Source organism: Chaetura pelagica, unplaced genomic scaffold, assembly GCF_000747805.2.
Source record: "Chaetura pelagica isolate M959 unplaced genomic scaffold, ChaPel_1.0 scaffold17, whole genome shotgun sequence".
NCBI lineage: Eukaryota > Metazoa > Chordata > Aves > Apodiformes > Apodidae > Chaetura > Chaetura pelagica.
In genome coordinates, this window is record NW_009970726.1 from 10577654 (window position 1) to 10604913 (window position 27260).

At 34.8% G+C, this 27260-nt stretch overlaps 1 protein-coding gene across 1 annotated transcript; it reads right to left on the minus strand.

Annotated features, from left to right (window-relative positions):
- Positions 1-853: 853 nt before the first annotated feature.
- On the minus strand, positions 854-27260 carry WDR60 (WD repeat domain 60). Its single transcript, XM_010007045.1, has 23 exons — positions 27177-27260; positions 25052-25484; positions 24421-24473; positions 23443-23763; positions 21731-21789; positions 19908-19965; positions 18553-18630; positions 16510-16708; positions 14800-14902; positions 12756-12885; positions 12080-12221; positions 11655-11713; positions 11203-11332; positions 10149-10321; positions 9486-9648; positions 7613-7726; positions 6885-6946; positions 5842-5893; positions 4575-4635; positions 4238-4334; positions 3829-3960; positions 2101-2324; positions 854-1025 (listed from the first exon to the last, which is right to left on the minus strand). The coding sequence occupies exons 1-23, from the start codon at positions 27258-27260 to the stop codon at positions 854-856; spliced, it is 3099 nt and encodes a 1032-aa protein (XP_010005347.1).

The following is a 27260-nucleotide window of genomic DNA, read 5'->3' on the forward strand; positions in this document are numbered from 1 at the left end:
CTGTAGCAAGGTAGGGGTTGGTGTCTTCGCCCACGTAACCAGTGATAGGATGAGATGAAATGGCCTCAAGTTGTGCCAGGGGAGGTTCAGATTTAATATTAGGAAAAACGTCTTCACTGAAGGAGGGGTCAGGCATTGACACTGGCTGCCCAGGGAAGTAGTGAAATCACCATCCCTGGAGATATTCAGAAAACGTGTGGATGTTGCACTTCAGGACATGATAGTGTTGGGCTGACAGTCAGACTTGAAGATCTTCGACGTCTTTTCAAACATTAATGATTGTATGATTTCTGTCTGTAACCTGAGTTAGTCAGATATTCCTTTTGCAATGTTTCAGGGTCAAAATCAAAAGTAAGGTATCACGTGATGTGTATTTACATTCTGATAGCTTTGTATAATATTTTCAGGTCGATATAAGAAAGTTTTACCAAGTGTTAGTTTGTAAAAGGCCCAGAGGGAGAAATCCCCATACATTCAAGTTGCTTATACAGAGCCACTATTATATGCTTATAAAGGGATTGCTATCATTTACTTCAGAGTAGAATAATAAGAAGCAGCAGTGTAATTTATAGGAATATATTTTCAATATTTTAAAAAAAATATATCCATCTAGAGTACTTTCAGGAGTGAAATACAGTTCATCATCTTCTTTAGTACAATAATGCTAAATTTGGTTCTGCCTTTTTAAATGCTAAAATACATTGTTTCAGCTGAAATATTGTATTGATGTTCTTTAAAATATTCACAAGTTATATACAAATAAAAAAAATTACATTACAAATCTCTTAATGGCAGTCAAAAATAATCTAAAGATTTTGCAATAATTTGTACACCCAGATAGGTAATGTTGTTTCTAAAAAGACTGCAATAAAATGGAATGTAGTTTTTTACATTCCTCAGGCTGATGTAATGCCCACTTCTTCTTAACATACTGAATGTCTATCTGTCCAGATCCTTTGGCCAGTGCGATGCCTAATAATCCATTTAGTTTTTCTGGTTCTCCCAATAGAGCCATAGTTACAACACTGAAATCAAAAGAAGAGAGGACTGGTTTTTAATTGAGACAAAAAAATAATAGAAATTGGTGTTTTCAGACATTTTTTAGCAGGTTTCTTAGAGTTAGCTACATGATTCCTTTTTCTCTGTTCATCACAGTGTACTATTGCTCACTATTCCAAGTCCCAGCATGTTATTTAGCTTTTCACTAGCTGCAATCATTTAATGTAAATATAACAGGCAATTATTCCTGTTTTCACAGATTCCATTATCAATTTCCAATCATGACTTAAAAAATATTTCAAGCTTGTAAAAATGAATTTAATTTTATAGTATTTTCCAGTACATTGTAATAACTTTAAAAATTATATTATCTTCTCCCCAAACTAGCAGCACTTTGCTATACTTTAAAAGATTACAAGGAAAACTTTTAGTCAGAGGCATATTCACCAAGATGAACTTAAGTCTAGGAAAGAGAGAGTGTCCCAGTAGGGTTCCCATCAGGGAGGAAAGAGAATCCTCAAGACAATAATTCAGAAAGGCTTAATTAAACTGCTTTTCTGCATCAGTCTACAGGATACCCAGGTGTCTACACTGACAAGAGAAACAGTATTGTGAGATCACCCTGCTGTTAGTCTTCCTGAATAGGTGGTAGCCAAAAGTATTCTTGTTTATTTGTGACAATGAACATAATGTATTTTTTTATATTGGTAACCATACTATATAGAAGCATTTTCAAATGTCCAACATCTTGCCTATTTTAGGGGTTGATTCTGATCCAGCAAAGCTATTATTTGAACTTAGAACAGTCCAGTAGGAACACAACTTTTTTCAGCTGCTTCATGTACAGACATCTGCCCCAACTGATAACACTACACTTGATTTTGATTTATTTTAACATTATTTCTCTTTTATCAGCCTGTATGAAACAATGATAAGGATAAATTAAAACTAAAATTTAGCTTGCTATAGTCTTTTTCCACACTTCTAACAGTTTAAAAAATACAGAAAAGCATATTCTAAAAAAACCCATCCAATATTTAAGCAAAATGTAGATGATAATGTTGCTATTTTGTTAAAAAGATAGTAATGTGATGTACTTACGTCTCTGTTGGAATAGCCTGCTTTGCCACAGGCAACAAATCATTTTCCAGAAGATCCCAAATGTAAATATTAGACAATGCATCCAGGACAAAAAACACAGAGGGTCTAGTTAAAGCCCACTGTAGGGCAATAACTGGCTGCCCATTTGTGCTGTCATTCCACTGCATGAGGGGATACTCTGATGTCATTTGGTGTAATCTAATGCTTCCATCTGAACAGCCAACCTATATTGTAGTCAAAAAGAAAATACTTCCTGGGAACAAAACAAACTAAGCAAGATAAAACCTGCAGTTCAGTTCTTGAAAATACAGAGCATATACATAAAAGTAGTTACCTGACTCAAGTGACACATCTATCTCATATCTCACTGTATGGACTACTGGATTTTATCTTTTAATGCCATTTTAAGTTCAAAAGGAGTAGAACTATACTAAGCATACTAGAGTAATCTAATCCATTAATCCTGGGATGAAGTCCTAATTTTCTACTTAAAAAAATAAGATCTCCATCTCTCAATGTCACTTTTACTACGAAGCAGCACAACTTGAAGGTAGTCTGAAATAAGGTGAGCTCAGAGCCTAGAGAGAAATTCAGGAGGCTACTTAGTGACACATGTAATCTGTAAAACAAATAATAGCTTTCAGTAGGACAGACTGTGGTTAACAATATAATGATATTAAACTGATTCATGTTGAAAAACTAAAGCCAAAGTCAGGAAGATTTCACTGCTTAAAGATATTTTCTTATAACGTGTCTTGCCTAGTATAAGCAACATTTACAAATTTGTTCTAATCCATCTACAAAAGAAACTATTCTATGAAAACCAAAAATAACTTATTCCCTGGGCCACCTCTAAATCTGGAAGACTTCCTACAATTTTCAAATTACAATGACTTTTTACAGTGACTCTGCAAATTGCGCTTACATTTAAAAGGACTCTGCAAACTTGCAGAAGCCATTCCAAACAAATGCAATTGGGTAAAAGGTAAGAACATCTGGTAAGAGAAAGTTCTGACTGCACAGAGGAGCCACAAAATACATACACTGTAGCTAAACATATTAATTTGATACCTTAGGCAATCCCAGCGAAGTCATGCAAATCATGGCAAATTTAGAAAGAAAGCATTTTTAAAGCAGAATCAAGTACAAATAGATACAAAGATAAGCAGGTAGAAAACCCTACTAAAATTAGATTTAACTTTCATTGAATTAACTTTCACAAGGGAGACAAATAAAAACAATGGTGTGTCAATTTGAACTGCTGAGGGCAGATTTGGACACATCTGACCACTTGGTACATGCCAAAGGTATGCCTGCTCTGGAGAGGAATAGAAAGCAGGGAATGAATGTTCAAAGCTGCTCCACAGACCTTTATTTCACAGCAATACAAATGTTTTGTCTCCAAAATTATTATGTCATTAGAGTGAGAAACAGCTGAGGCTTCTTTTAGAGCAGAAGACCTGCTTGCAATGCTGAATTTCATAAAAACAAAGAAAACATGATAAGGCTGAAGTAAGATTGTTATTTATTCCTGTGAGCCAGATGGTCCACCTTTCACATAAACAAATTTCAAACACCAGGACACCCTCCTGCTGTTACCCTCCATGGCAGATTGGAATTAGTGAGGTAAGTTGCCTATCGCTCCTACTTAACTATAACAAATTAGAAATCCTCCCTCAGCAAGTAATTAAAAAAGGAAATATATATTATATGAAAATGTTTTCATACCAAAAATAGTGGCTTTCCAAAAGGGAAGAAATCAATTGCATTGATGCTTATTGATCTGAGTGCACTCTCCCGGGGTCTGAATAGCTTTGGAAAAACTTTCAAATCATGCCTTGTACCGTGGCCTACCAGCCCCTGTGAACAATGCAAAGTAAAATTCAACAAGATAAAATAAAATTTGCTTTATCATTGTTACAAGACAAAGTTAAAAATTCACAGAGCTGCTACCTTAAAAGATACTTAATAGCTAATAAATTTTAATAGCTAGCAGGTTTTAAGAATAGTCTCATAGTAATATATATATATAATATAAATAATAAATGCATCAGTCTACTGGTAAAATTCCAAGAAAATGGCAGCTTTCAAACCAAATAAAACCAAACAATTAAATGAATTTCAGTACATTACTCACAATGTTTGTTCCAACAATGAAATTATTAGGATTAGAAGACAGAAATTTAATAGTCAGTGTCTGGGGCATTCTCTGGCGCACATCCTTTGGGAAAAGGCTAGGAAAAACATAAGGGTAAAATATGATATAAATGTAGGAAGTTCTCTGTTAAAACCAGGCAACTACATACAGGAACTCTTGATCTGAAATGTCTATGACTAGCTCTAGGAAGAAATGTGTATTAAAAAAAAACCCCAAATACTAATGAAGATACTGTTAACAGCAAATTAATACAGTATAGCAAAAGAATAGCTCTGTGAGATACACATGTAAAATCTACATGCTCCGATTTTCTTACCTGTTATTTAAGTCCATAGTAGAGCTATGGACTAACTTCACTTTCCCTCCAGGAATTAAACCTAAAATCATATGAAATAATTATTTAAACTGATCTAAGCACCCTGAATTAAGAATGTGCTAACATCAAATTAAAACCTGGACAAATTAGCAAAAGGGTATTTAATAAATAAATGGTTTATTGCAGATACAGCTTTTGGTATGTCAAATCTGAACATTTGTAATCTATCACAGAAAACAAAGAAAGAGGACAGAGAAAGGGAAACATGATTATATGCTTATTTTAGTTTGCAGTATGCATATAACATCCTTGTAATATCACCCTATAAAATCCAGTTCTATCAATGGTGAAAATGCACTTGGATCTCTGACAATGAACTATAAATAACGACAGACTGTAATCATGCTTCTGTAAGGTTGGTATAGGTTACTTGTCAGTAGAGAATAACATCAATAATTCTAATGCTTCTAACGTAAGAATTTTTTGAAAAGCAAAAAAACTGAATGCTGGTGGCAGTAAAATGTGTCAACATGCAATCATGGCTTTAAAATGCACTTTTCCACAGACATAATAACCAGCTTTAGCAGCTTAATATAGCCAGACATTATAAATTAGAAAATTGATCCAAAAAAAGAGTTTGTTAGCAGTACTTCATTACTTACATATACATTTGAAAATGTATCAGGATTGTAATCACAGCCTTTTCCAATAAGGTAAGCAAATCTAATTTTGTTCAAAGAACAAAACATGTAATTTTCTTAATTCACACAACTCAAAAAGGGCTGAATGAATTTTGTTCTTTATTCTTACCATGGAAACTTTTCTTTCACACTAAATAAGTACCTTACCCAAAAGAGAAGTTTCAAGACAATTAGCAAAAAGGAGATATAGACAAGAATAAAAGTATTGTAATAGGGTTTTTTTTGAAAGTAAAGAAATAGGAGGATTGAAAAAAACAAAATGCCATATTCTTTGAAAAAAAAAAACAACCAACCAACCTGTTGAGGACACATAAATCTGCTTTGACATCATAAAAAAAAAAGTGGTTGCTGTTGGCAATTACCAATATAGAATTAGCAGACAGGGTTCAGATAGCAGCAAAAATAACTCTCATGATACCTGACCAATAACCCCAAATATCAAATACATGCCCTATTCAGAATGTATCTTTTCCTTAGTAATTCTGCCTTCTTCTAAAGTACCTTTTGTCAACTTCACAATCTCAAAACTCAAGCATTATATGGTATTTCTAATGTGCAGTACTCACCTAAATCAGTTTGTGAACCAGCCAAATCCACTTTTTGTAATTCAACAACCACCTGAAAAGTCAATATTTAACATTAATAAGCAATCATTATTTACAAGACTTTAAAGTTTTTTAACCAGTTGTCACAATGTATGGCATAATTTAGATAGGCAGGTCTAACACTGCAATGATTTCAGGTAGACTCTATCCCCTGTCAGTGGTTTGCAATGCTAAAAATAGCTGCACATGGCTGCTGGATGTTCCCTGCTGGAAAGCAGAATATGAGATGTTCCAATGTACACTTAATCACTAGTTGTCATCTTGTTGGTCAGTCACAAAAAAACCCACTCAAAACCCCAATATAAGGAATTGCAACACATCTCCTGTACTACTATTCATTAAATAGAAAGGGCAGATCATTTGGCCTATGTATGTTGCTACAAAAGTTACCTAGAGCTTTAAGGGACTTAACTAGTGACAGAGAGGGAAATAATTTTATCCCTTATTATTCACTGAGCCACTCTCAAGCAAGATCAAAACATCCAATAGAAAGAAGAGTTTTCACAACAGTAAATAAGAGCAACAGACCTGGTGCTAACCCATCTGTTATGTTTTAGGCAGGGTAATCTTACCCACAGATCTTCATATTTTGCCTCTTGAAAATTTATTTTATATAAATTACGAATATTACTTCTTACATACATTCAGTACAGTCTCTGACACCACTATGATTCAAAAAGAATAAAGCAGGAGGGTGAAAGAGGACCAACGTCTACTAGTCAATTAATAGAAATACCTTAACATATTCCTATGCAGCAGAACTACTGACCACCTGTTTTAATGAATCCATGTACCTGTTAACAGTTTTGGCTAAGGATAACATTATGGCATTAGAGAGTCAGGTCAAAAACTTTGCAGAGAATTCCAACAGAAGGACTAGTGCTGCTGTAGTTTTCAGGGAGGAAATTCTCATCAGAAATCCTGGATTTGAGTTGCTACATTTGAAGAAGTATTTTATTATTCCAACTTGCGAAACTCTTTCTTTTCATACATATATTACTCACCCACATATTGAGGATTCCATTTTCATCCATTGAAGCTATCTGAAATGGATGACTTGATATTTCTATGGAAGGAACAGGAATAATTTCTATTCATACATTGACCTTCATCTTGAACAATATAAAAGGCTTCAAAACATTTCCTAGGTTAATATATTATCTGAAACTTTTATTATCATCTCAGCTGTGTAAAAAGGGAAAGTGCTGGAATTTTACCAAAGAAAAAGACATGAAACTAGTATGTTCAGTTTGTCTTACCAGGTAGGCAATCACTCTCGTTATCTTAAAAATGTTGGGATTCTTCAAGGACTTTGGAACAGAACATAAAGTACAATAGAAAGAATCTTGTAAAATTTGCAATATGCCACACATGTCTTTGGACTACTATGGATTTCAAAGTGAAAATTTGCAACTGAAGTAATAATGACTCCTCTATCACACTGCCTGGGAATTTGGGGGCATGTGGATTAAAGTTTGTTCACAAAAGTTAGTCATAAAAAAATTAGACAAAAAGCACAGAAATAACCACCAAGTACAGTCACATATTTTAAGTGTTTTCAGATATAAGCAAGGAGCTCCACTTTTTTAGATAGGGGTTTTTTTGACATTTTAGGAGCACTAAGACTTCTCTAAAGGCAACTTTCGAGTGGTAACTTGTTTTATCATTTGTTTCATTAGATGCTTAAAGAAAGACTCAGACACATTGATGCTTTGAACCACAGCTTACATACCCTCCTGGTAGGAGAGGCTTGAAAGTCCATAATTTGGATCAGCGTAGAGAGAGGCTGAGACAGGTTCCACTGCTAGTATAGGAGAGGTGTGGCTTACTGAGTTGAGAATGCCATCTGTAATTAAGGATAATGAAAAGTATAGACCGTATGCTTTTCAACACAACCAACAAAAAACCTTCACCACTTTTCAGCTTACTGGAGAATGATGACTGTAAAGAAAAAATAGCAAATAATTACTTTGTAAATAATTACTTCATAAAAGTCTCAAAGACAATCAATGTTTCACCACCTTGTGTTTACTTCTCATTTTCCAAATGACTGCTGCACCACTTATGCCACTGCAACAGACATTTCATTAAAATCTGCTATTTTAGGATTCCCATTAAAAGAACTACATGAATTTCAAGCTCCACAAATAACAGGGGCAGAAATAAATCACTGCTTACTACAGAAAAGACAAAACTGTAGTAAAATTACTCTGACAGAGCATTATTTAATAGAAGTAACTGTGCTGAAACAAACAATTCACCACAAGAAAATATGTATTTACCCTTTAATAACATTTTGAAAGTGAATTTAGAGCAATCTCAACATACAATCTTCCTCAGATACTGTTAACTTCTGGACTTGCTCTGTGCACTGAACTTAATCTCATTAAAGACCAAAGACATAAATCTTCCTAAGTATGCAGCATTAAAAATGTTTGCTTATATAAGCAACTTCATGAACCTGTACATACACATTGTGTAACACAAGACCAAGTATCTTTAATCTACTAAAAACAAAATTAAAGTCTATCAGCAACCAAGTTAACTTTCTTCTGGCTTCCCAATATATATGCAACAGCAATTTAGGTCATATCTAAACAATGCAACAAATTAATTACACATTTCTTTTTTGTAGCTGTGCTTGTTTGACATTAGGAACCTGGAAAGAGCATGCTGTAGCTCCCAATGGGCCCCAGTGCTAGAAATGTTGCTCATGTGACAGTCCAGATGGCAGAAAAATGTTGTATATGTAATGAAAATATGAGAAACTCCTAGATCTTACATTGCTACAACAACTGATAAATTGGCAGCGAAACCCCACAATCCTGACCTAACTTTTAGTGTATCTAGATAGAATCCAGAAGTGATAAAGTTATGTGTCATTTTAGAAATTCATAAGGGTGAGATTCATACCCAAGATTTAGACACTCAGTAGGGTATCTACATATAAGACAGCTATATAATACCTGTAAGTGACCTAAATCTAATCAGTACTATCAATCCAGCTAACCATATACAGGTATCCACAATAGCATGAGACAGACCCCACAGAGTGGAGCTGCACTGATTCTAACAGAGGTGATGCATGAATACACTTGGACACGTACCTTGCATACAAGCTTATAGAAACATCAAGACTTACATGGTAATTTGTACAGATTGTGACCTTTAATTGACATTTGAAAAACTGTGTTTTACAGTCTTAAATTACTCCTCTCTTTAGAAAAATACATCTTAATGCATGTACTTAGATGTAGATGTGTTTACGTGTAGATAAAAAAGAATTACATATTACGAGAGATAATAGCATGAAAACTGATTAGGGTAATGATTTCAGATGAGGCAGCAGTTGAAATGTAGTCCATCTTACCATTACAATACTCCTTAGGTTTTACATCTGGTCCATCTCTCTCTTCTCACTGCTTGATGCATATTGAGCTGCTTATAATTCTTCACAGGTACCACCGATTGGCGATTTTTACCAGACTAAATATCATCTCTGAACTGCCTAAACTAGGCTACCAAGAAGAAGTGTTCTGTGAAGAATTACTAGTGGAATGTTTCACTGCCCACAAAATGACTAATCAGAAGGCATAGATACTGACCAGTGGAAAACGTTGGCACTCTGAATGTCCAGTCAGTTTCACTGATCATCATATGAGGGTGCATTCTCACCTCTTCTCGAAGATCCCACATCAACAATGAACCATCTATTGTTCCAGCAAAAACCAAGGTTGCTTTACTGGGACTGAAGCAGCAACATACCACCTGTTAGGCAGCAAAAATACACATGGTTGATATTATGATAAAGGCCAATAATTTGATAAGCCTGAAATATGTTTTTTCTTCCTATGAATGCAAATCCAGGAAAGATAGATTACAGGTGTTTGCAGCAGGACAATTTATTTAAAAGGGAAGTAGAGATACAGGACTGTCAGTAGGCCTTGCCTTTTCAAGACAATTGTGTAATCTACTGCCACAAATCTGAAGGGGGAGATTGGACTGTGTGATAGCAATGGGTACAGGGAAGTCTTGACAACATTTGAACCAGCTATTTTACTTCCTTTCACTCTTCAAACATAAAATGAAGTTAAAATTACAAAAAACCCCACCCTAACCCAATGACCATCACCACATTCTAGTACTGGAATACAAAACGGAATGAGAATAGTGTTTTGCTCACTAGGCTCAAATGTGTTTCTTAAAAGATGAAATATCTTGCAGCAAGACAAGAAAACAAAATACACATAATATTCAACAAAACATACCTCTGAGTCACATATTAAAACCTTTTGAGGACTGGAGGGCTGCCAGATGTTCCAAACACATATGATGCTCTTTCTGTTCAGTAAACCAACAGTTGCCTTTTTAGGTAATCCATGAACAGAAAGTAGTGTCTGCCTCTGAACTTGAGATACACAAAGGCAGGATATTTTTCTGTCTAAATCATAAAAAAAATTTGGAAAAAAAGCAATAAATAAAAAACTCACTGCAGACAAAAAAGCCTATTTAGCTGCTTTAGCAACACCAAACAAGCTAAGATGTAATGATGAATAGTATTTCTATTAAAAGTGGGTTGCTTTTCACATTACACAAGAAAACAGGAGGGACTGGAGAAAGAATCTAAATATCAGAAGTAAGTAGAAAGCAAAAAGGCAGAGAGGCAGAAATAGACTAATTATTCTGGGGAAAAGCAAGCCAATCTGATCTGATGTCAGTATATATACTAAAATTCAGCTTAGTCTCAAACAGGGAACAGCACAGGCCAGGCTTTTTCTGGTTCATCTTGTGTTCATGTTAGAATACATATGGTTTTGTATTATAATAGGTCTTCCTAACATAATTACAGATACTTTATTTTTCATTTTTCTTTTCATCTGAACGTCCCCTACTTACATGGGGAAGATATAACTGCAGTTCAAATATATCAGGCTATAATCTCCCCATTTAATAATCTTGCTTTGTTTGCAACTTTGGCCCTGCTGTCAGATTAAAGAGCCTAAATGAAATTACATCCCTTGGGATGGCCCTTCAACAAGAAGAACAAGAAATTACATCCAGGCCACCCCAATATCATGCTAATCACTGGCTATATTTCTGGTTTCACAGCAGCTAGGATGCTCTGATGTTTCCTATGTGAAACCAAGCTGCACAGAGTTACAAGCAGCTAGATAAGCAGTTATAAGAAAAGTGGTGTTTTCATTATTTATATATCCTGATATGTGCTGTTTGCACTTCAGTTATGACAAAGAGCATGGTATTTTGCATAAGGAAGAAGAGTTCACACTGTATACTAAAAAGTATAGAATGAAGTTCTCTTACCATGGAGGAATGGCTGGTTAGTATTTAACTGGAAACAGCTATCACTAATAGACAGACTGGTTTGTCCAGATCCTAATTTCCACCTGGGTTGTGTTGCAACTTGATCTTCCTCTAGCAAAACAGCAATCACCTTTCAAACATAATTACATTTATAGAAATAAAAGGGTCATCTTATCTTTCAGTTTTGCTATCTGTAACTTTAATGTATGTGGATTAATTTAATAAACCTTTATGAAATCTCTTGTTAAGTTTGTATCTTTGCAAAAACAGCTCTACAGACATAAAATTTGCACACCTCTGGTTCCAATCCTTTGCAAAGAGATGAATGTCACTGATAACGAGCATTATTTAAGTAATTTATTTAAATTAGTCAGAATAAGTACTCTAAGTGATCTATCACACTGTATACTTAAGCACACAACTCATAAGGGATGTTAAGTACTTCAGCGTACCTGGCAAGCAGACCGGAGGAAATCTGTTAACCTCTGTGAATCAATCTGAGGTGTTAGTGCTCCATTCACTGACATGGCCTGGCTGCTTATGGGACCTAAGAAAAAAACCAAAGACAAAACCACACTCGAAGCTTCAAAAGGCAATCAGTTAAGAAAAGCATAAGAACCATGTCATTCTTCAGCATGAGGAAAGTGTCAGGAATCAAATTCTCTTCAGCAGAAATAGCAGTACTGAAGAACAACATCTGCTGGGGAAGAGCAACAGCAATCCAGAAGAAATAGACTATTTCTGCCACTTACTCTTCACACCCCTCCACAAAGGGATTCAAGAGTGCCTATAGTAGTTTGCTATTGATGCAGACTGCCACATTATAAATTCTGACAATTAATGGGTACAAAACATAGAACTTTACATGCACGCATACATAAGTGAGTGAGATAAAAATGTTCTTCACCTCCAGATACAAGGGCACTTTCTCCTGGATGCTGCGTCCACTTCTCCAACATCTCAACTTCCTCAGTCTGAATGTCTCTCTCGAGGTTGTCCTCATTACATTGAACATATGCCTAAAGTAGAAAAATAAAGGGATCAATATAAAGGTGGCACAGTTAAGAAAGACAGCACATAACTGAATAGAATTTAAACAGCAATTTTAAAGCTGATGTGCTCAACCTTTTCTGTTTGTAAACTTAGACCTAAGCATACTGATACAGCATCATTATTTTGTGCAAGCATGTTTTACCACATTTCACAGAAGAGTGCCAGCCCTGCTGCAAAAATACAGAATGGCTTACATTATGTGTAAACACTAAGCCCAGCATACTTGGGACTGTGAGCCACAGACATATAGAAGGTTCTTTAGAAAACAGGTAAAGAACATGAGAGAGTTCTCTTGTAACACAGAAATGGAAATGTTCTGTTCAGTCACAACCTTTTAATTCCATTGCTTTGTAGTCATTAAGGCTTAGAGATTAAAATTATTAGTTTATTACTTTACTTTTCTATTAGTTTCAGTATCTTTCTTTTGTAAGGAAAATTATTTTCCAGAACAAGAATCAGCACTTTCAGAATTTAAATATTACTACACATTTGTTACCCACCTGCTTAGTGTTCATTTTACCAAAGTTCCTGATATACATGTCGTACTCATTTACAGGAGGCAAATCCAATAAAGAAAAACTAACTGAGAAGTCCAGATCAATGAGAGGGAGAAGTTCTGAACTCCGTTTTCTTCAGAATGAATTACAAGAGACAAACACAAAAACAGTTAAGACCAAGCATTTGGTATGCCAAAAGAAAAACAACACCAGAGATCTAACAACCCACTGATCTACGCAATTTGAAGCTGTACCAAGATAAAAATGTATGAATAGAAGTAAATATATTGTTATGAGTTCTCCTTTATTGTTATTCTAAGATAATTACCATATTTGAAAATGCAATACTGATTGCAAAAGGTAAACCTATGCAATTTATTATTAAACCCAAACTGTCAAAGCCCGGCACTTTAAACTTACCAAAGTATTCAAAAGCTTTTCTGGGAGGTAATAGATTAATGTCTTTTTCTTCCTATACTTTGGACAGTGGCTAATTCTCCTAAACTCACTCTATTAACTTACATCACCTATATGTGTACATGCTTTATACAGATCACCTATAAAACTCTGGTGGTGTTAGACATGCAAATGTATTTTGAACAATCTCCATTGGCCTGAATTTGTATCCACTAGAGAATCAAATAACAACAGCAGCAACCTAAAATATATTTTAAATATATACATTAAATAAGTGTATTTCTAATCAGTAAGACAGTGTTTGAAAAGGGAAAAGACTAGAGCAACATGAGCTGGAATTTCTCTTCCAATATTTTAGGCTGGGTTTTGCTTTATACATGAGAACAATTTTCACATCTTTTCCCTACATGATGACATCTATTGCATTTTTCTTACCCATGTTTTATTTTTATTTCTACTTCCTAATACACCACCTCTTCTCAAACATTATGGGCACAGACTGCTGAAATCTAATGCAACTGTATGAAAGTTGCTTCCTAGTTGCAGATCTTAATGATACATTAAGACAAATGCTTAAAATAAACTAATAAGCCTAATAATACTTAAAACTTCAAAGTACTACAACTCATCTATGGTATGTTTTCATTCTGCTTACTGGTAGCAATGTATTATCACAGAATTAAATTCCACAAAACTTTTCCCTTTCCCTAAAAATGCTAGTTATCTTCATAGGCTACATATGCTGCTTGTACAGTTATATATGTAGTATAATCAGAGAACATAATCAGTAGAGGCTGACAAACACTTCAGAAGGCAATTCTTCAGAGATGCCTTCCTGAATTTCCTTATCAGTATCCACTGTCTAGAGAAGAAGCCTAAAAAATGAACTTGCATAAAATCTGGACATATAAATTTAGGCAAGGTGAATTAGCCTAAATGATAAAATCTCCCTTTTGTGAAGATTAGCCACTGATGTGCAGCCATGAAGCAGTGCAATCTAGTATTATCAATTAAATGTAATATTCTTGCTTTATACATCCAATTGATGTAACAGAAAACAGGGAGATAAACACAGTGCTTTAGATAAATCTGGAGCCCCTGGTGAGTTCCACAAGAAACAGGTATCAATTTCTTTCTTTAGTACAGAGCTTTCTTAGATGTGTCAAATCTAGAGCAATTTTAGATCAGTAATAATATGTTTTTACACCAACTAGTGTTATCCCTGAATGGGAACGTGCTGTTTTGGCAACACTTTGTACAATATAGAGTGTTAATTATTTCAAGATATTGCAGAGCCTTGAGACCAGCTAAAAGGCTTGTGCTTTAGAGCTATAAATCAATATCAAATTAAGCAACTGAAGAATCACAAAAAGAAATTTAAATCCTGGCAACTTATTCTGTAATAAAATGATACCCATAAAACTGATATATAGGTGAATTTCTGTTACAAGATTACATTTGCAATGCCTGTAAATTTTATTTACTGAAGAACTAACTACTGTTAGCTTACAAAATAATGTTACTCTAAAAGCCTCGAGGTTATGAACTTCATGTATTTCAAATATAATGAAAAAAATTACATCTCACATAGGGAGCTGCTATTCTGTGAGGTTATTTCAAATCTACTTACTTCAGCTTACTAGCAATATTTCGGCTACTTTGTCGTTGGTTTGCCATTTTAAAATCCATGAATATTCCACAATAAGAGTTTCTGACAGCAGGGTATTTCCTTTCTGTGACATTATAAAAAATTGTTAGTGTTATAATTCACACTTTACAGTGCATTAAAATGTAAAGCTGTAAGTCTAAAAAGCAACAGATTACAACACAGCCACTAGAAGTTACTAGTTTGAACATTACACAACATGCTCTAGCACAGTTACCACTACAATAACCTTCTTCTGTTACGGATCAGCGTTTTTCCCTTATTAAGCTCCTTTACCAATAAATTCAAAATGACTGGCCTTTGCAGTTTTTATTTTAGAAGACAATGATGCAGAAAATGCCTCTTTCTCCTGCCATTAGCAGATCCCTTGTTCCTCTGTGTGCAGTACAACGAACTCTAAAAATTGTATCAAATTCACACAGACTCCACCATGTACATACGGAAAAAAGATTTCATCACTACAGCTAGTGGAGAACCTCATCAGCAGAAGCTTAATGGAAGCATTTGGATGAAGAAGCAAAACATTGAAAACTGATGCTTTAAAAGTAACAGTTAATGGAACAACTACAATATCTGATGTCATGTTACTCTCTTTTCTGGCTAGGTGGTAGCTAATTGACCTTAATACCAAACTTGCAGTCAGGACCAAAGGTGTTTCACTCCCTCAGAGAAAGACTGCTGTCTCAGATAATACTATAAAATGCTTTTAAACTTCTAAAAATCATAACCAGAATGATCAACAACCATTCTAATCAAATCAGATAAAAAATTAATCAAAAAAGTGTGTTGTGTCATTTACAATAAAGCACTAAGAGCTACAATTCAGAATTTAAAAATCTGATTCTATATTAGAATTGCATCCTGTTCATTAGATGTATAGCCTTAATGGAATTCCTGTATTGAGTCCATATTGTTAGAAAAATAATAAGTGAATCAATCTTCTGCAAGAAATTCGTATTACAGTACGATGTTTCTGACTTGCAATGACTGCTTAACTGAAAATCTACTGATACTGTAAAGCCTTACAGGAATTCTCTGCTGTTCTTCCACAACTGTATTAATTTTGTATGAACTAGAATAAAAAACTTTCAGATTCTTTAGCACACTGATTCTGTACTGCTGTTCACCAGAGTGGAGAGTGCAAAGGGGAACCAGAGCTATACTTAGTTAAATAAGTAGATCTAGCACAGATATCAGATCAACTAACAATTCCTTAGTCACATTTCGGAAAAAAAATGGCATTTTAAAAGTGACACAGAGCTGTATATTTAAGTATATCTGTATTTCTCCTGCCTTCCCACCCAGAGAAAAAAAAAGCTAAAAGAAAAGCCAAAAGAAAAAGCCAAATTAATGTTACAAAAAGCCCCAAACTGTTCTAGCTCTCCTCCAGTTTTCAAAATCCAGACTCTCATATCCTCTTCTTACCCAAAATAATGTATATTAAATGTCAACCTCTAAATTTTTATACTTCACATTTTAAATTATTAGTAATGTCTGTGACTCATTCTTTAGCAATATGCAAGCTACAGTTCTTACCCAAAAAAACTAAGTGACTCATCCAGAGCACCAGATTTTTGCCTCTAGGCAGACTTCTAGAAAAAGTAGCCTGTTTACTACTAAGTTGTACGTGTTACTCATACACTTAATAAAAAAGACTGGCATATAGTCACATACCCATAATTGGTTCCTTTTTTTCATTTTCTGTTTCATTTGGCAGTGAAGTGAAAATTCTATCATTTTCTGCACTAATTGCTCTTTGAATTTCTTCAATTTCAGATGTTCTGGAAAATTTAGTCTCTCTAAGGTTTTCTTCTGTGTCTCTTTCTTCACCACTTTTGTCTTCATCATCATCATCAAAATCATCTTCATAATCCTTTAAAAGTAACAGGACTTTCAATAACTAATAAAAATGGATTCTAAACTTATTTTTCATTATCATTTTAAAGACGTTTTAAAATGCTGTCAAAATACAACATAACAATAAAAATTTTCATATAGATGGTTATAAATCCTCTGTCTGAAAGCCATTTTACACAGAATCACAGAATTGTCATGGTTGGAAAGGACCTCTGAGATCACAGAGTCCAACCATCAATACAAAAAAACCTCAAACAAACACAACCAACTACATAGACTCCACCAAAAACCACCCACAACCCCCCCTGCAACCTCAGCTACTAGAGCATGCCCTAAAGTGCCACATCTACATGTTTCTTTAATACTTCCAAGGATGGTGACTCAACCACTTCCCTGGGCAGGCTGTTCCAGTGCCTGACCACTCTTTCAGTAAAGAAATCTTTCCTAATATCAAACTGAAACCTCCCCTGATGCAACTTCAGGCCATTTCCTTTAGTCCTGTTATTATTTAGTTGGGAGAAGGGGCCAATGCTCACCTCTCTACAACCTCCTTTCAGGTAGTTGTAGACGGCAATGAGGTCCCCCCTCAGCCTCCTCTCCTCCAAACTAAACATCTCCAGTTCCCTCAGCCATTCCTGGTATGATTTGTTCTCAAGATCCTTCACCAGCTTGGTAGCTCTTTTCTGGACATGCTCCAGAACCTAAATGTCCTTCCTGAACACAGTACTACTCCAGGTGTGGCCTCACCAGTGCTGAGTACAGGGGCATGATCACTTCCCTACTCTTGTTGGCCAGGATGCTATTGGCCTTCTTGGCCACCTGGAAATGCAGGACCCGACACTTGGCCTTACTGAACCTCATACAATTGGCCTACAACAGCATGTCTTGACTGTGCAGTAATTTTAATCAAGAAAAGACAATCCCACAGTACTGCTTCTATAGTGCCAAAAAGATTTTTTTTCCCAAAATATCCTAAAGGAGGAATTACATGATCAGGTGAATTATGTGCTCTTCAAAGAAATCATGTGTTCTTTAAAGAAATAAAATTATAGTGTTTGGTGGTGTAAATGCTTCATAGATATACAGAGTTATTTATTTGATAGATTAAATTCAATTTGGCAAGCTCAAATGTACTATACTATATTATCTGTTTGTGAGTCCATGCATGAAGTTTATACTATAATAATTCTCTTAATTAAGACAATTCATCTCATGCTAAAACAATCACCTCATAAATGTGCTCATTTCTCTCCACTGAACAGTAAAGGGCCACTATAGTGAACATCTCAACAGTGGACATCATGGAAATGAACAGCAAAGATGTAGCTGGTTCAGCTAGCAATGAAAGCACATTCAACACACTCTTCTATCTTAATAACTTTAAAATGAACAAAAATAAAGCTAAAAATAAGAGCATTCAATTAAACAAGTTAGTGGGCTACTGTGGGTCAATACTTTTTTCTATAATTATTTTTGCAATGAAAAACAAACAGGCTTTTTTCCTCCTGAAATGGATTATTTTCTCCCATTACTGTAAAAAAATCAGCATTTTTCATACAAAATTATTAGACAATTGAAATCCAGGAAGTCAGGAAGAGCATCTTGTGAAGACTTCAACTCAAAAGCAGAAGTTGGCTCCCAGTCCCTGATGAAAACTAAGTAAATATTTAGCAGAGAGTTCCTACATAGTATTTTAATTACTTATTATCTACTGTTAGCCAAGCTAAGGTCACTATCACCAAGAAAAGAATAAGTAAAAACCATGTAACATCCTGTAGTTTTTATTTCTGTGAATAAAGTTAATAATTATTTTGATACATCATAATTACTTCAAAAGGATAACTGTATGCTTTTACTTACTTCAAAGTCATCTTCATAATTTTCTGAAAAGTTATCAAATCCCTTGTCTGAATTAGAGATGTGTGTATCTTTTATTTCCTAAACAAGAAAAGTAAATCAAACTATTAGATAATCTTACAAAAAATTAAAATCTTTTCTGCTAAATCTTAGCATAAAGATAGATGAACAGTTGTTCTTCTCATATATTTCTTTATTTCTGAGCCTTACAGATTAGCATCAGTGCCAGCTGCTACATGGAACTTCAGCTGTCAGAAGCAAGAGAGGAAGAGGACAGTTTGGATATAGTAATTGATCCAGGATGACTGTTGGCCACAGTGATAAGAGCTGTGCAGACTAAATCTAAGAATATGTCAGAAAGGTATTTATTTCAAGAACACAAAGTATTCATGGAAATTGAAACAGAGACAGCTGCTAGATTATGAGAGGAATGAAGAATTTGGCTTGTATAGGTCAGCAAAATTAACTCAGAGAAGAAATAAACATTCTTCCTATAAGCTCATTAGGGGAAGAAAACCCTAACAAAGTATTTGACCTAAATGCTAGCACTAATGTATTGGAAATTAGAAGAATAGAATAACAGAGGTCTTGAAATATCCTTGAAAGAAACCTATTGCTGCCGTGACAACAGCCAGGTTTTAATACCAGTTAGTGTGGTTGAAAGATATATTAAAGATATATGGCTGCCCATAACATGAGAATATGGAAAAGGATGTCTTCATTATGCACTATCTTATCACTCTTTCCTACAACATTCCAAAATAGAATTTGGATTCTGGGAGGATGGTTATGAATGGTTAAGAATATGGCAAAATATTTAAAAACTTTTTGTGGTAAAGTTAGGCTGTATCAGCACAGACTGGTCCAAATAAATCCAAATCTATACAGTTTGCACTTGCTGAAAACTTGCACCTGTCCCATTGAACATATAAAAATACTTCCCTCTTTCTCATGGCAAGGGTTTTACGAGACTTACTTGAGTTGCACTGCTAGCTGTATTTTACTTTAATTGCCTATGTCAGCTATTTTTAGAAAGAAATCATATACTTTAGGTACATATAGATGATTTGTATTACACATCTAAACTCTTCTCACTTGCTGAGAATTATTTTTTCAAGCATAGAAGATACTGAAATACAGTTGAATTGCCTTCAATGTTTAGCAAATTTATATAGAATAAACCAATTTTCTAACTGATTGATCTGATCAGTTCTCTAAACTCGAAAGTTAAGAGATTCCTGAACACAAATATATATAAACCTTAACTTAAAATGTCATTATATTGACAAAGATATTGTAATTGTTATTAATCCCACGAAAAATGCAACATTCTAAGTTACAAAGCCTAATGGTCTTACCTCTTGCCTTGCATTCTTCTCCTCTTTTTCAATGAGTTTTCCTCTGTCTTTTACAGTTCTGTTGAAAAAGAGAACATAAAATTTATTTGTTAACTCAGAATAAAACCCTAGTTCGGCTTTGGTTTTGTTTTCTGGATTTAAAAAATTTTCTTAGAAACAGTATGTTGAAAATTTCCAATAAACTGAAATATTCCTACAAATATTTTTCTAGATCTCTATGATATGAAATTATAATGAAACAGCCAAGTGATTAATCAGCTAAGAACGGCAAAAACCCTGTCCAAATATAATGTCTGTAATTGCATCAAAATGGAAAAAGTAAGGAGGACAAAACCTACTAAACCCACACATCTATTATTTGTATTAATATCTGCAACAAAGTGGAAATCAGTCTCAGGTTGGTGTAATGTGTTCTAAAGCTACAAATCATTCGAGTCTAGTCTTTCATTCTGGGGCTTTACTTATGAGAAAAATAAAGTCAGGGTAAGAGAGCAGGAGAAAATCAACAACCAGCTCTGCTCTTTAATAATATTACAATATTTTATAAGTAGAGTATCAGAGTTCAAGAGGAGAATGTTCTGACTTCTTAAGTAAAAGGTCATTCATACATACTGCTCTTGGGACTGATGAACATAAGTAAAGGGAACAATAAAAATAAAAATTTGACTGGATCCTCTCCTAACAAATAAGAATTCAACGTTGACAGTGTGTGAGGCTGAATCAGAGTTGTGGGACATCCCAGTAAACCATATTGCCTTCCTTGACACATAGAAATGGCTAACTCCTTTTTCCCAGCTATGCACAAGCAATGACCCTCCCCAACAAACAACAGCTTCAAAATATAACCTGTGTATTTGGCACTGCTTAACACAGTTGAGTGATGCTGCTAGGAAGCATCCCAACATATGTATTCTGAAATATTAAATTTTTTTTTGTTTTCTACAGAAATACACTTCCATAATGACACATTCAAGAAGACTAAAGTGATCTGTCCCGTACATAAGAAATAGTAGTAATATTTAGTGAACAGTGGTAGTGACTTCCTTATCTCTGTCAGTGTTCCTAGAAACAAGAAGGGCAGTTTTATCTTGAGAAAGGAAGCTAAACCGAGATTTCAGAATAAGAACAGTGCCTGACAACAATACCTGGAGAATTATGATTCAGAACGTGGTATAGGAATTTCACATGGCCAAATCATTAAAGAATGCAAAAAGAACTAGAATATAGAGAGAACTTCTGTAAGATTTTACATTTATTAGCAATAAAATTTAGAAATATCATCCTAAAATTTTACTGATCCTACTGAAGATGACCTGGACCTTTCCCTTTCACATAAAATAGTCAACATACTATACATATATAGTGTTTTAGACACCATCCAGAGTAGAAACTAAGTCAAGATATTAAAATTAAAATAAACAATCTAGGACAGTCCTACGTAGTCCATCATGAACCTTACATGAGTCCATGTAACTGCCCAGTGAATTTCCAGGTGGTAAAATACAGTCTTTCTGCCTCCCAAACTACGTGCCTAGAGAAATATATATGCAATTTGCAAGGACTGTAAAGTAACTCTTGCTATCCAGGGATAGAAAAAAAAATTGAATACAAACACATACATTTTTATACAAATCCTCTTAGAGGCAAAACAGATTTTTAACCTTTCTTTTTAATTGTTATAGTATTGGTCAAAGGACCTATGAAAAAAAATATATATTTGCCCTAGACATCTGAGATCAAGAATTTATTCTTTTGTTTTGGAGGTGACTGAATCTTAAAGAGACAGCATACAGTATATACTTATTTTAAATCCCTGGATTTACCTTACAACTTGATGGTTCATTTGTTCTTGAATCCTCTCCTCTCTTTTTTCTTCGCTGTTCTGTAAAATAAATCACAATATTCATGTGTCAGAAATGCTGGGAGGAAATATGTATACAAACCTGCATTAATAGTAGTGACATTAAACACTAAGGAAGGTTTCTAATTAATTATTCCAATGACCCACACTATTTTCTCATCAGTCATTGCTTGTAAGAAGTTCTGTGTCTGAACATCAGAATAATCTCCTCCTTACACATTGGGTAAGCAAAGAAAATATATACTCATAAAAGATTTGTGATACACCTAGTATGAGCTTCTCCTGAAAATATTAAATACATGGGAGTGAAGCTTGACTACATCCCTTTCTACAATGCATTTCAGAAAGGAAACAAGGCAGGATCTTGAATCTCTTTTGCTTAAAAAAACCTTCTAATAATTTATCAGAGTAAAGTCTGACTTTTTTATAGGTACCTTTCCATTAGAATATTAGTAACTATGCTTAAAAAATTCTCCAGGCCCAGTGTATACTGCTTAAATTCTGAGCCCAGAGCACCTTCCTAAATAACCTCTAGAGGTGGCTGAAAACCCGATAGGGACTAAGGGCTGACCTCACCAAGGCTTGGCCAGTCTGCTTCAAAGAATGAGATTTTAACAGTATGGACTGCAACAATTCACACCAGCTGGACCCAGGAACAGAGAACAGCCTCAGACTCTTAATCCCCAGTAACAGGGACTTAGGTTTGCCTAAAGAAGTTGTTTAATACCAAGGTGCTTTTCTCTGTCTGTGAACATCAGAAAAAGAAACACAAGTCTGAGACAGAAGCATCAGCATCAGTGAGTACATTCTGTTAATAGCTACTTGAGTAAATTTCCAAGGAAGTCAAACTTTGGACAAGCTTCTGACAGGCTTGAATTCTACTGACAGGCTTGAATTCTACTGCAGAAAGTCAGTTACAGGAATTGCTAGTGGTGGTGGGTCCCTACTCTGAAGATGCCTAGTACCTTCACTAGAACATATACTTCTGAACTCTTATTTGAGAAGCTTGTACATCTTCACTCTTCCGGCAGCAGAAGCAACTACCCTTGACCATCTGAATGGCTCCATGTTCCATGAAACTTATCTGATTTTTAAAGTTACAAATTACTATATATTTCTTCTCCCATTCCTGTAGAATGAGTACTTGTATTATCTCTAGGATATAACAACCTGCTCTGTATTAGAACCGTAGAAGATACACTATGGCTTCAGATGCAGAGGCAAAACAACAAATATAAATGATGCACACTCACATGCCTATTTGTGAGATAGACATCCATGCTCCCTTTATAGGCAACATCAAAAATAAGTTTCTATTAAAATATTTTTTTTCCTATAAAGGCAGCCAATATATTTTAATGAATCTCTGGCCTAATATAATCTCTACTTCAAAGTGTTAATAAAAATTTCAAAAGTCATAGCAATAAAGAATTTATGAATAAAAGACATTTCTAGCAAATAGACAAGTTCTAGTTTTAAATTTCATGGAAGGAATCAGTTCTGGGTTAGGATACTTAAATGCGAATGTAGCATTTTAATCTACCACTTTAGCTTCAAGTTTCAGAAAATGTTGACTTACAATTCAAATACTTTTATTATTCACCTTATCAATGATGAAATATCAACAATTAAACTGAATTATAAGGTAATGTTTCAAAATCTTTGAAAACTAACCCTTCGATCACTCTTCTTTCTTTCACTTTCTCTACTTTTCAGTCTCTCAGTAGCTTCTTCTGGTTGTCCTTCTCTGTGTCCATGGGAAGATCTCTCTTTAGATCTCTTTGATTGATGCCTTTCTTCTTCTTCATAACGTTTATGACTTCTCTCTTTCGAAAGCCTGTCTTTTTCTGGCCTCACAGAATGCTCTTTTTTTTCTCTATGTCTTCTTTCTCCCTCTTTATCTGACTCCTGATCTTTTTGTAACCTGTGTACCCGTCCACCTTCTTGAACTTTGTAGGCTAAAATTTTGTCAATGTTTCTTTTAGTATCATAATCCTGCAAAGAGAGAAAAAAATAAACAACATGAAAGAGTTAGAAAACTCTCAAAACATTTTATCTTCACAAATCTATCAATTTTTGACCACTAAAATGATGGATTTGTAAGTAACCTAGTATTTTCTGGCATGTGGGTCTTCTAGCCTTTTTATTTTTTTAAAATCTCCTATGATGGCAAGTTTCAAAATATTGTATCACTTGAGATTCCCAGATATAAAATATCATATCACTTGAGATTCCCATGTTTCTTCTGGGACATTGCATACTTTGCTACAGAAAATTCTATGGATTATGTATTCTTCACAGAAAAAATTAATTCTTTGTTTACTAAGTGGTATAATATAAACCAGAATGGATACTTGCCAATACCCTTGTAAAGAAGGCATAAAGGCATAAATAGCAGATGGAAAAATTTATGTAACTATAAAATACTATTTGCTATGCAAATTTTACTTTACTTTTACTTAAAAAAAAAAAAAAAGAATTAAGAATGGCTCAGAAACATTTCATTGTTTTGTGTTTTGCACCGTTGTGAGGACCTTACTATCTCTGCATCTCCTGGATTTCTTGGGAACTGGACTCTGATCCAGTTTCTTCATTATTCTACAATTGTATCTCACTCCATTATGGAACACTTAATTCCTTTCCTTCCTTTACCTTCTTTTCTCTATCTCTTCTTTCTCGCTCTTCACTTCTTGTTTTCTCCTCCTCTAGAAAATATATATAAATTAATGAACAAATGTTATTATATCCAAAATCTGTATATCATTAACTCTAGCAGCTAGAAAATAGTATTTCAGTTACAGAGGTTTTCTACAACATCGTAACTTTCCAAAAATAACTTCATACTCCATTAAAACTTTCCATCCAAAGCTGGTTACTCCTTTTTTTTTTTCCTAATGAATCCTTCTGTTCTCGATTGTCTTGTGTAATAATAAGAGTAATGACACGTTACTAACTTCAACCATCAGCCTGCAATTTGAGGATTCAAAAGGATCCCTCAGTAGAGAATGCCTAGGCAGGAAGGTATTTACTCTCTTCAAGTCAAACAATCAACAAAACCAGTGACATTCACTCCCCTCTTCAGAGGAAGGGAAACGAGCATCAAATTTTTTAAAAGCATCAAAATAAAACCAGGTTACTTCAGGATTCAATAAAGACATACATTTCAGTAGGTACTCAAACCTGTCCACTTTTATAATCCATGTACAGATAGGGTATGGTTGCAGAGTACTTCTATCTAAATATAAAATATTTCAAAGTACAACAGCAACCCAAAGCAACTTACCCAAATGATGCCTGCTTTCTCTTCTTCTGTGATGTTCTTTATCTCTTCCTTCATATGATTTCAGATTGTTTTGTGTATCTATTTGCTTTATCTCATGTCTCTTATGCTTTTTGTCTCCTTCTCTATCACTCTCCCTGTCTTTATCTTTTGGTACACTGTATTTTTCCTTCTTTAAATTTGACTCTTGAAGCTTATATTTGTATCTTTCTTGGTCTCCTTCTCCTGAGTGCTCTTTCCCCCTCTCTCTCTCTCTCATTTTATCCCTCTCTCTTTCACCAGATTTAAATCTCTCTCTCTCTCTTGTTCTTTCCCTGCTCTTCCCTCTGTCTTTGTGTTCATGTTTATGAGCATCTGTGTCATGAACAGACTTATCTTTTGACAGTTTCTTTTCTCGGTGCTTTTGGTCTTCATTTTGACTACCTGGTTGTGATGCCTGAAAGAAGGAAAAAAAATAATTCTATTATAATCCAGCAATCAATTATCATATAGTATATTCATATGCGGGGGGGGGGAGGAAAGTGGACAGCTAACCATTAATTTAGTTTCCCAAACTGTATTACATTTTCTATGCTTACTTAGTAAAATTATCAAGATTGTGTCTGTACTTATTGTAAAAAGAAGTAACAGGGGAAATAAATAATAAACTGCATTTTCAACGTATTTGAAAAGAATTTGGTAAAAAAAGGAAATTTACTGTGGAACCGTGCATTCTGTTTACAGAGAGGCTGAAAAATTAACTACACAACTTAAAGCTGTTAGCTCTTGCAGACAGATATTAGTTATCCACTGTGGGCTGGAACATTTGGCTCCAGCAGGGTTTTGAGGCTGGGAGAGACCAGTGACACCCTTTCACAAGGGGGAACTTCCTTCCATGTTCTTTCAGGATGACCTCTTTGAATCCTGGACACCCAAAAGGGGTCTGTGTCCCCAGTGTGCAATAACCCAACCCGCACACAGAGCTGTGGCATTTCTTTATTCTAGTTCTGCACAGAAAGGGGTGCTAGGTGGTAAAGCCACAAAACCAGCCCCCATAACACTGGGCTTTTCATACACAAGAATATGCAAAATCACCTTATCTTTAATTATACCAATATAATTTGTCTATATCATGGGTTAACTAGTTCTTTGCTGCCACTTTTAAGTGGTAGCACTTCTTCTTTCACTAGGTGTGGTCAGAGGGTGGGGGCTTTTGTGAGTAGGGGTCCTTCCAGCCTGAGGGTATTTTAGTATGTTAATGAGGTGAGTTCACCATAGGTTTAATTAGTCATTGCTTTCTGTTACCTGTTTGGCTTAGAATTTAAGACTACAGATATCAACAGTTTGTATCTTCCCAGGGAGGCTGTGAATGCCTCATCCCTGGGAGTGTTCAAGGCCAGGCTGGATGGGGCTTGGAGCAATTTGGTCTAGCAGGAGGTGTCCCTGCTCATGCAGGGGGATTGGAACTAGGTCATCTTGAAGGTCCCTTCCAAGCTAAACCATCCTGTGACTCTGTGATCCTGTGATTTATCAGAAGTCATAAGAGATATTTTAACCTTTCTGAAGCAAGTAGCACAGCTTTCACTGATTTCACTACATCCATGATTTCAGCTATTTATCCAATGCAGACCAAACGGAGATTGTTTTGATTATAATCAATGAGTAAAGTGAATGAAACTTTATCCATCTGTTTCACAGAAATTAAAGTCCAACCATACCATTTCTGTTGGAACTACAGCATTTCAACTCAAATTTGTTTGCTTTAGCCCACATGGAAGCAGTGGAAATGTTACCACATATCTAAAAAATAAAAAGTACTTATACTGCAGCACTGGCATTGAAATAATGGGAAGCTTTGAAATGCAATTGATAGCAAACTAGGTAATAGATTAACAAGTAGGATGCAGTAGTTTATCATAGGACTAATAAAGATCTGCATAGGAAAGAATCACAACTCAGAAAAGAGCTTAAAAAAATTTATCACAATGCTAATATGAATATCAATAGTGTAACTGACTGAAGCCTGACTGCCTATTTGACCAGCAAATAAAGCAATTAACCAGTTTCAAAGTGCATGGCAAAAATAACAGATTAAGATAATGAATACATTACATAACATACATGCAGGAAAGTGAAAAAGTACACATACAGCAGAGCTGTAACTTGGATTGGCCAACAAATCAGACTCTATTGTGTGCTGTGTGAATTCCGTAACAATGGTATTTTTTGCCAT

Coding starts and splice junctions, on each gene's coding strand:
- WDR60 (XM_010007045.1), bottom strand. CDS start 27,260: ATGGCAAAAAATACCATTGTTACGGAATTCACACAGCACACAATAGAG. Junction 21,790..23,442: donor GAAAGAAGAGTGATCGAAGG/GTTAGTTTTCAA, acceptor TTTATTTTACAG/AACAGCGAAGAAAAAAGAGA. Junction 12,886..14,799: donor AATATTGCTAGTAAGCTGAA/GTAAGTAGATTT, acceptor TTCATTCTGAAG/AAAACGGAGTTCAGAACTTC.